Raw genomic sequence first — 9,650 nt, forward strand, 5'->3', positions numbered from 1 at the left:
ATGGGCAAGAATGGCCGGGTTGAGTGCTAGAGTGTGACCGCTAGCTAGGGCTTCGGCCACTGGCATATTCTCGACCAGACACTTATTAGATTTGGTACAACAGATAAATTTGTTGTACCAATAGAAGAGGAAAGCCTCGTGTTCTCCTTCTCGCATAACCTCTTCTCATCGGCTGGCAAAATGGAGATAGAGGGTGTTATAGTTGAAGAAGTTCTTGTGAAGCTTGTGAACCTCTTCTTTTGAGGGTATTTGGCCTTCACCGCTTAGCGTCTCAAGGGCCCGTTTGTCGAAGAACGCCTTCAAGTTAAGGTTCGACGGGTACCTAGAGAGGGCAGCGTCAATTGGGATTCCAGTCGGGGAAGTCCCCAAGATGGCAGTGAGATCAAGGATGGTTGGGCCAATGGGGCCGAGAGGGAGGACCATGGTGTTGGTGGTCGAACACCAGAAGCATAAGGCCGCTAGGAGGAGCTCCTTATCCAGGTTGACCTCCATGGACGAGAGGTGAATGGCGTCGTAAATGCCGATGACTTTCCATTGCTCGCCGAAGAGCTTTTTCATTCGTACGACCCAGGCTGCCCAGGTTGTAGTGGTCAAGGGCCAAGAGCCTTGAGGCCTTGCCACATCCCACTTCGGCCATTCAAACCCTTGTAGCAAGGGTGACAAGCAGTGCTTCTGGAGAAGCCCAGTGATGGTTGGTGGTACTGCCGCTTTAAATAGATGACCCAAGATTTGATAAAGGGTGCTCATGTCACTTTCGAACCGTATGGTTTTGATCGAACTTTGATCAATAATTTTCTGACATTGGTCGCAATCCTTGGAAAGCTTGGAGATAAAGAAAGCCATTGTAAGGGGATTAAAAGAATGCGAGACGAAATGAGTTTTTCTAGGTTGGGAGATTTGAAGACGAAGATCCGGAAGGAAAGAGTGCACCAGAGAGCGATGGCAAGAATTTCAGAAAATTTGAAAGCGTAAAATACAAATGAGAGAATTTCGGTATTTATAGAACGATGGAAGGAAGGTCAATCGTTCGAAATTCAAAATGAAGGGCAAAATTGACCGAGAAATTCGCTAATCATTATGAACATTTAAAAAATCCAGTTGAGAAGACCGAGGGTTTCGTGTTTCGGGGGATGCACGATGGCGTATGGCAGTGAGATTTATGGTGAAAGACGTTTTGGGCGTCTGCACGATGCTGAATGGTTCACAGATCGAGGTGGCATGGTTGTGTTCAGCAACAAGGTCATGATGGTATGACGGTTCAGGGAGCCACACGCTTTAAACGTCATTATTAGGGATTAGCCGTATAAAAGGATGCCACGTGGTGTATTGGTTAGCAGGATGAAGATCGTGCAATCGTGCTCAATAAATGTGCCTTGGAAATAGAGTATTTGGATTTTGCGCGTTAATTTCGCTTCTTCAAGGTCAGAGCACGACCAGAGGATTCAGGCCGAGAACCTCAGAAGCGAGGGGGCAATGTTTGGGCCCAAAATATCAGTTTGGGCCGAGTATAGAATTATTCTCGGCCCAGAAGGCATTACGACAGGGTTATCAGGGATCGTTTAGTTCTGGATCGGTTAGGTCGTGGGCTTCCAAACCTGGGTCGGTTAAGTCATGCTGCAAGACGAGTCGAATCCTGGTGCAATGAGGAGTCTCGGTAAGATTAATAACCCGGAAGTGAATCCGGCTTAATAAAAGACTAGGTTCACAATTATAGTGAAAATAGAACTGGTCGAGTTGGTGTTTGATCAGGAGAAGAAATCCTAATCCGGGTAAAGTTTTAACTCGACCTTGAAGGTATCCGGTGCTATAAATAGAGGAAGATGTACATCATTCAATGCTCCTCCAATTCAACACACAACTGCCCTGCGCAAACTCTTTCAACAACTTTGAGATTTTTATTTTCTCTTTTCGCTGACACATCTTCCGTTGGCATCAACAGCATTGTGAAAGCAACCAGTGATATCTTAAGTCGGCATAGATAGCTTTGTCGCTGTAGAATCAGCCGGTCTCGCAGCATCTTCCGTTGGCATCAACAGCACTGCGGCGATGATGGTTGGTTACCTATCCAAGTCTCGGTCGAGAAGGATTTCTGAATCCTTATTGATTGAGGTTATCTCATTAGCCTTCTCGGCGAAGTGAGGTGTTACAGTTTACTGAGCTCGGCGCATTGCATGCTGAGTTATTTTATGATTGGATACTCTCAAGTGGGATTTAGAGTTCGGCATTCAGACAACCGAACCACATTCACTATTAAGACTTATATTCGCTTTAAGTATTTGTGCCCTTACACTTTGGTGTCGATTCGGCGTGAGTTTACTTTGACGAATAACATCACTGTGACCGAATCCGACGACGACGATTCGTGAAATTCGTAAGAATAGTAGCCTTGTCTTCAAGTTCGAGAACCCAAGAGGCCGAGACGTGTTCCTTCCTCGGTCGTAATCGCAAGATGCAGAAGTCAGCCGCGCACCCAACGCAACATCAACAAATTTACTCCTCGACCGACGAGTTGGCACGCCCTGCATTCATCGAAGGACGTAGTTAGCTTAGATTACTCGGCCTGCACGCCACGTAGGCTTGGTAGTTTTTAGGGTCAACACATCTAGAGTGAAACTTACACATGACATTATAGTATTAGTAAGGTTCTAAAAGACGTTGGGCGCTAGTCGAATGGTGGGTTGAGGTCTAACACTTAGGCGGGGGCTAGGTGGATTTAAGTAAATATATTATATATCGTATAAATAAGTGTGCTAATAGTTAAAAAATACATAATTGCAAAATAGAATGGCATATCGAGTATAAAATATTAGAACATAATGAAAACATGAGGAATAAGCCTATAATGTGTGTTTATCTAAGTATTCAACAAGTCTCTTACAATTTAGTTAAAAAAATGCAAAATGAAAATATATTTTTTTGTTAAGTGAGAGTCACGATCAAAACGGGTGCCTAGATGGATATGGGTGAATGCTTAGGAGGTTGCCAGCCACCTAGCTCCTAGGCGGCGCTAGGTGAGGATTTTTAAAACAATGAGTATTAAATAGACGCCACATTAATAGTAATGAACTCATTTCATACAAGTCATTTATGATATTGTTGATGAATACAAATATAATTGTGTATAACTTTATTAAATGAGTGAATCATACAAAGTACACTCTTGTCATGCAATCTCAGATAGATTTCGCTCCCACTCACATGTTAAGTTACCAGCACATAAACCATCAAAGTGCTGATCATAATTTTGAGAAATTGGCCATAGCTTGTCAGTCATGACCTCCCTTTCCATGTTTGGAGTATGATTCAATGTAATCGTAATTTTCCACAATTAGCAATACTAATCACCTTCAACCACCTGATTTCTTAGGCCAAAACCTACGACTCGGCTTTAGAATTTGCTTCAGTAGAACCATTTTAGGAACATTCCAGTGCTCTACATGCCTGAAAATTTCCATAAACATTCACTTCAATTATCTGTCACAATGTTGGAAAGATAGAAAAAAGTTACATTGTTTAAGTTACCTGCACACTTTTCCTGACACTTCATCAAAGTAATACTCTGTGTATCCACTCGCTGCAACATTGCTCAACAGTCAAATACTAATAGAGGTGGTGTTACTGTTTCACGTGTTATAATACAAGCGAGAGACAAATTCATAACGTGAGTGGATTGGTGTCTCCAGGTGATGATGCAGCTAATTGAAAGTAACTTAATGAAAAAGAAGGAGAAACTAGTTAAACGAAAGGTTTTGTTATGTGGACAAGTTATGAGGATTTTAGAGCTCAATAGGCTTGAAGCTAAAAGCATACCAGATAGAATGGGCCTCCAAGGGAATGTCAAGATACAACTAAATCTCCAGTGACCAATTCCTTTATCCTGTGTAACCAAATAATTAATTAAAATTTAATCATAGATTTATAGAAAACACTTGTGCTCGTAAACGTTTTTACTGAAAGCATCAAGGACTTCCTCGATATTACTGAATATGATTTTATAATTCAAAAACACTTACAAGTTTTTCTAACATACAAAGCGTTTTAACGCGGAATTTGTATACGGTGATGTGAATTACCTCAAAATCTTCCCACTTCATGAGCTTCATATTTGACTTGACTAAAAGTGATCCAAAATTTGTGCAGTTCCTCTTGAAACGCTGCAGGCCTCTGAACGAAGTTGCTGGATCAGCAAACTCACAATCCTCCTCATATGCATCAAGCCTAAGGTTCCCTGGCAACCAAACGTTGTTAAGTTAGCGGGTTATCGGATTCGGATCAACGAACCCAACATTAAGAAACACACAAGAGAAAGAAAGAGAGAGGCCAATGAAATCCAACTGGGCTCTGAGAAAACCTGTGACAAAGTATGATCTCTCAAAGTCTTCTTTGATGGATTTAACTACCACCGCACGATCAACCGCTCCCGACCCGTCTCTTCCAAGCTCGAGGGCGGGACCAGGAGGAGGTTCGGAAGCAGACGGTGGCCGAAAAAACGACGTGGCAATTCCAAGAAGCTCGGAGCTGTACCAGGCCACCTTAAGCAGTGCGTTTTGAGGTTGAGATTCTTTGTCGGTTGGGGAGTTAGTTGTTCGGTTTTCTGCTCTGCAACGAAATCTGTAGACGTTGTGAGGAGGGTTTGGCGGGAAACTGAGGTGGTGTTGGTGTTGGGGTTGGGCGGTGAGGCCCTGAGGAATGGAAGCGTAGGAGAAACTATGCGCCATTTTAGAGAGAGAGAGAGAGGAGAGAGAGAGAGAGAAAGAATTGGTGGTTTATATTTGAGTTCTGTGAAGTTTGTACAGAAGTCGCTTATTATCTAAAGACCTCAGTGAATGGCGGCCATAAATAATTTAGAAAAAAAGAAATACGAACAAATAAAGCTGGTTATAAATTTTTTATTAAATCAGAATAAGAGAGAAAATGAAGTTAATGAACTCATAATAATTGGTTATAACTTTTTAAACGGCTTATTGTCTGCTTAATATCTTAATTCGATTTAATAATTAAAATTTCAAAGCAACACCACTTCTGAAAACTTACTGTACTTGAAACAAAACTTAGCACCGGATGTATACTCCGTCGTGCCCATCTTTCTCCTCATGTGACACATCAGATGACGAGAGAGATAGGCACAAAGGGAGGCAGCACCTAAGATTCAGTCTCCTTTGAGGCTTTGCTATTTTACAATTACCAAACAAGTCGATGCAATCAAAGCTGGAAAACATACAGGAAAACTAGCAAAGCTGGAAAACGGAAGATTGTACAACACACCAGCATACACTGGATCGGATTCAGCTGCTTCGGTTTGACTATGCTGGAGATTGCAAGAATAGTTAGAAGTGCGTGATCAGTTTACGAGCTGCGACTCTATTACAATTTGGGAGCTTCAGTTATGTTAGTCGCTTGTATGTATAAATAAAGCTGTACTCTCTGTCTGATTGATTATTTGATGAGAAAAAACCTTCCGGTTCATTTTCTTTCCAGCAGCTGAACTGATGCATAGCTTGCTTCATCTGCACACTCTTCAATTTCTTCGATAAGGCACCTGGTACAAGTTCCACAGTTCACTTCAGCATATCATTTCGATTGCAGAAGGTAATACACAAAACTTCCTAGGCAGGAATCCTAGACGTTCGCCGTCAGATTGAACATAAATGCTGCCACTGCCTGAAATGTCTTCCACCTCAATAGAATGCACGCTGCAAAAAGAACAAACATACATAAATGGGATCCAAAGACAAATTGCTACATGTAATAGCTGCAGATGAATTAACTCTTGGGCAACCAATTCAAAGCATTTGATTCCTCACGTTATGCATGCTGATGTGATGAAACAAGCAGTGAGAGAGAGAGAGAGAGAGAGAGAGAGAGAGAAAGAAACAAGCAGTGAGAGAGAGAGAGAGAGAGAGAGAAAGAGACATAAACAGGAGGAGTAAGTTATTGTGTAATGTAATGCAACTCGACCTAGTAAGGCCTACCTTCTTGAAGATACATTTTTCATTGTTAGATGCATCCCATTGTAGAGCTTATGTAGCTTCAGAATAAAGTCATACCACTTGAAGTCTTGAAGGATCACAACCTGCTAAGAAAGTTTATAACAAAGATCAAATGTACTGGCAAAGACACTGCAATGTATAAAGTTTCTTTTTAAAGCAAAAAAAAATTATTGCAAATAGTTAGGAAGGTTAAGTGCAGAAACCTCAAAATTGCCGCTGCGAGGGTCAGCATTTGGTGTAATTTTCATACCACCACCAAAGTATTTTGCATTTCCAACACAAACGGCAGTTACTTGAGAGTATACTTCCCACTCCCCTTCATTGACCTAAACAAAAAACATTCTATTAAGCAAAAAAAAAGGTACAAGAGGGGAAATTGCATGCGTGTGACGTACAGACTATTAGTGCTCAATATTACAAATATTGACCTTAATTTTAAGGTCCTGATTACAGTGCCCAACAAAAGCTTTTAATGAACCAATAACGTAGCACAAGTTTCCAAATCTCTTATAACTAGAAGCATAGAATCCTGCTTTTGCACTCCTGCAACATATCCCCAAAAAAATGGCAATATGACTTACTAAGATCGACATCTACCTTTCTTGATGTTAATTTGTCAAAATTTCCAAGTTAACCTTACAAATGAATGTCAGCAACATTAGCAAAGTAATGAGGTTCTCCATCTTCTCCACTAATAACACCAACATCAATCTGTGATCTCTGCCCTGCAGAAGACAATATTATAAATGACCAACTACGTGCAAAACAGAAAGCGAACAAAAATTTACAATAAAAAGAACAAATTAACTACGCCTAACTACCTAAGCAATCAAGAGAGAGAGAGAGAGATAACCTTTGGCTATACGGTCAATGGCTTCATGGGGATCATTTTTCCTGATAAAACAACAGACAGTCAACAATTTAAAACAAGTGTATACATAGAAACTGACATAAAATGATCACTGACTGGAAACACATGAGCTAACCAGCCAAATGTTCTGGCAAAATCGGATCCAGTCCCCAAAGGAATGAGCTGTAAAAAGCACAAAATAAATTATATCTTCCCTTCAAAAATCCAAAACATCCAAACCAGGCAGTTAAGGGATCAACTCGTCATACGCAATCACTGAAGTTAGCTTTATATAGAACAATAACCAATTTGAAACTGAGATTATTAGACTCTCATAGTAATCACTTACACCAAGTGCAGTTGAATGGGTGGCATCCCTATCATAATTAGTAACAGTTTTTCCTGCCCAAAAGAATCCATTAACAACCTGTTTATCATAAGCCAATGCAGACGAGTGAGACTATTATCAATTACTATTAAATTAGCAACACTGCTCAATATTGCAGGTTATTAATATCAGACACTTTCATATAAACTTTTTAAATACAAGGGTTAATAATTGTAATTTATTTAACTATCTCCGCAACAGACAAAATGCCTCATCATAAAGAAGGTAAACGGTAAAAAAACCTTATCAGCAAAAGTCAATTGCAGAATATGAAGGACCCAGGGAAGGAGGTAAAATGTGATTGACTCTAAATGACACCATCTTTCAATGGAAATTATGATCTTAGAGAAAATTTCACCTCATGCAGAGTTCCATCTCCTCCCACTGCGATTACAGCATCAGCTCCCTCACGTATAGCCTGCAAACCATAAGAATTGTAGAAGCCATATTAAATCAATCTTCCATTAGAGAAACTGGATTCATGTCAGGCTCAAATAATAGAAGCACCAAATCCCACCTCCCTCGTTATGTCAATTGCATGAGACGGGCCTGATGTTAAAGATTCACATATCTGCCCATAACATAAACAAGTGAATTAGATAAGCTCAAATAAACGAGCGAAACACAAACACACACATACGATCACCAAATCCGCTGCAAGCCTCTAAAGTTAAGATGCATTTAGCAGTTCTACAAATTTACAAAATACACACAAGTGTGGTGAATAGTATTGGTAAAGTGATTGGTTAAAACTTGTGGTGTACCAGCAAGACCCAAAGATTGAAGCAAAAAGCGAAGAAATTTCAAACCGCACAGCACTTGGGACAAACATTGAAAATGATTCCCAGGGCATGAGTTTCATGGATATACACATATGATCTAAGATTTTGACCCAAAAAAACCTATGATCTAAGATAACATAGGATTTCCATTTTTCTTGCCAAGCAAGATAAATTAATGCAAATTAATACAAGCAATGCATGTAAACCCAAAATTAACATAAAATTAATGGGTACGAATCATCAACCTCCATGGAATTAGTTAGAAGGAAAATTGGAAAAAATAAACAAATGGTAGGAAACCAAAGAAAGGAAAATTGGTAAGAAACTCACGTTGCAATCAGCACCAAGGCGAGACCTTAGATATGGAAGCAGCTTCTTCCACTCCTTCCCTGTCCTCCCATTCGCACCTGCTCCGATTTCCCATTTCAATAATCCACAAAACTCATAAAAACACAGAGAGAAAGAGAGAGAGAGAGAGAGAGAGAGAGAGAGACTGCTAGGATTGACGACGAAAACGAGGTCATGACGGCCAGACGAGGAAGACCCACTTCCCAGAATGGAGCGGTCAACGCACAGGTCAGGAGCTTTGGGGAGTTCTGCTCTCACAGCCCACGGTGTCGCCATTGAAACTCTCACTCCTCCGCCTACTGCTATTCCTCCACCGCCTCCGAATGCTATCAGATTAGTGCCCATCTTTTCTTTCAAAGCTTTGGTTTTGGTTTTGTGGTTTATCCTGATTTGCCTAACTCTGCAGAGAAGATCAGGGTTTTAATTTATGGTGGGAAAATTGTAGTTTGTGCTGCGCTTTATAATCAAGCCGATTAGAATTTAGAACAATGCGTTTCTCGAATCTCTTCCAACCAAACGGAATTATTTATTATGCTTATTCTCTTAATTACGCTCCTTAAAATTTCATTTTAATTTTATTTTGTTTTTTCTAACTCAAAATTCGGTATTTTATTCCATTTAAAGTTGATTCTACTTTGGCTCGTGAACTTTTTTTTTCTTGAAATTTATAAGTCGTTTACCTAAACATATACGGAAGTTGGAACCCCACATCATTCAAAACTAATTGAGCATAATCAATGTAATAATTTAATCAATTATTCCAGCGGATAGAATGTTGAATTTTTTTTTATAAAAAATACTCCTTTCTGTAGCTTGATTTTTAAGCAATCGTATCAATGGCCTGACGATTAAAGTGAAGCTTCGTCGAGGGTTGGCAATGATACAAAACATGTGACAAAATTATTCTGATGGGAATCAACGTCATTATCTAGTTTGTTGGTAGATGACACCTGTTTATTTCTTCATCGATAAATTTGATTAGGATTTAGGGATATTTTAAACTTTTAATCTTTGATAATAATTGTTTGTACCATACTTAGGGCCTCCGTATTTAGATCTCGTATAAATACTCGGAGACTCAAGTGTAATTATGTGATAAATGAAGAAGCAAATATGTAATAAGTGAGGAGCCCTTAGTCCATAAAAGGGACTCTTCACCCTCACAATCCTCAAGCCTCACATCCCCAAACAGAAGCTCTCATATTCAAAGCTCTCATCCTCACATATGAGCTCTCTCAAACCCTCTCTTTCTCTGGGGGGACTCCCCCTCACGCTTGTAATCCATACATTCA

At 40.0% G+C, this 9,650-nt stretch overlaps 2 protein-coding genes across 5 annotated transcripts; both read right to left on the reverse strand.

The window, feature by feature from the left end:
• Positions 1-3,052: 3,052 nt before the first annotated feature.
• LOC126618680 (uncharacterized) lies at positions 3,053-4,884 on the reverse strand. Its single transcript, XM_050286828.1, has 5 exons — positions 4,352-4,884; positions 4,074-4,228; positions 3,811-3,877; positions 3,523-3,574; positions 3,053-3,441 (listed from the first exon to the last, which is right to left on the reverse strand). Exons 1-5 carry the CDS (start codon positions 4,716-4,718, stop codon positions 3,348-3,350), a joined length of 735 nt encoding a protein of 244 aa, XP_050142785.1. The 5' UTR covers positions 4,719-4,884; the 3' UTR covers positions 3,053-3,347.
• Positions 4,885-5,020: 136 nt separating this feature from the next.
• LOC126618632 (sphingoid long-chain bases kinase 2, mitochondrial-like) lies at positions 5,021-8,987 on the reverse strand. Of its 4 annotated transcripts, none has more exons than XM_050286759.1 (12): positions 8,505-8,982; positions 8,341-8,417; positions 7,746-7,799; positions 7,587-7,646; positions 7,190-7,267; positions 6,977-7,023; positions 6,844-6,884; positions 6,631-6,715; positions 6,419-6,533; positions 6,194-6,316; positions 5,973-6,076; positions 5,021-5,693 (listed from the first exon to the last, which is right to left on the reverse strand). In XM_050286759.1, exons 1-12 carry the CDS (start codon positions 8,701-8,703, stop codon positions 5,564-5,566), a joined length of 1,113 nt encoding a protein of 370 aa, XP_050142716.1. In that variant the 5' UTR covers positions 8,704-8,982; the 3' UTR covers positions 5,021-5,563. The 4 variants fall into 4 exon arrangements, with proteins under 4 accessions (XP_050142716.1, XP_050142724.1, XP_050142700.1 ...); XM_050286767.1 differs by having other exon boundaries at positions 5,973-6,073; positions 8,505-8,981; XM_050286743.1 differs by having other exon boundaries at positions 8,341-8,987.
• Between the last annotated feature and the right edge of the window lie 663 nt (positions 8,988-9,650).

Source organism: Malus sylvestris, chromosome 1, assembly GCF_916048215.2.
Source record: "Malus sylvestris chromosome 1, drMalSylv7.2, whole genome shotgun sequence".
NCBI lineage: Eukaryota > Viridiplantae > Streptophyta > Magnoliopsida > Rosales > Rosaceae > Malus > Malus sylvestris.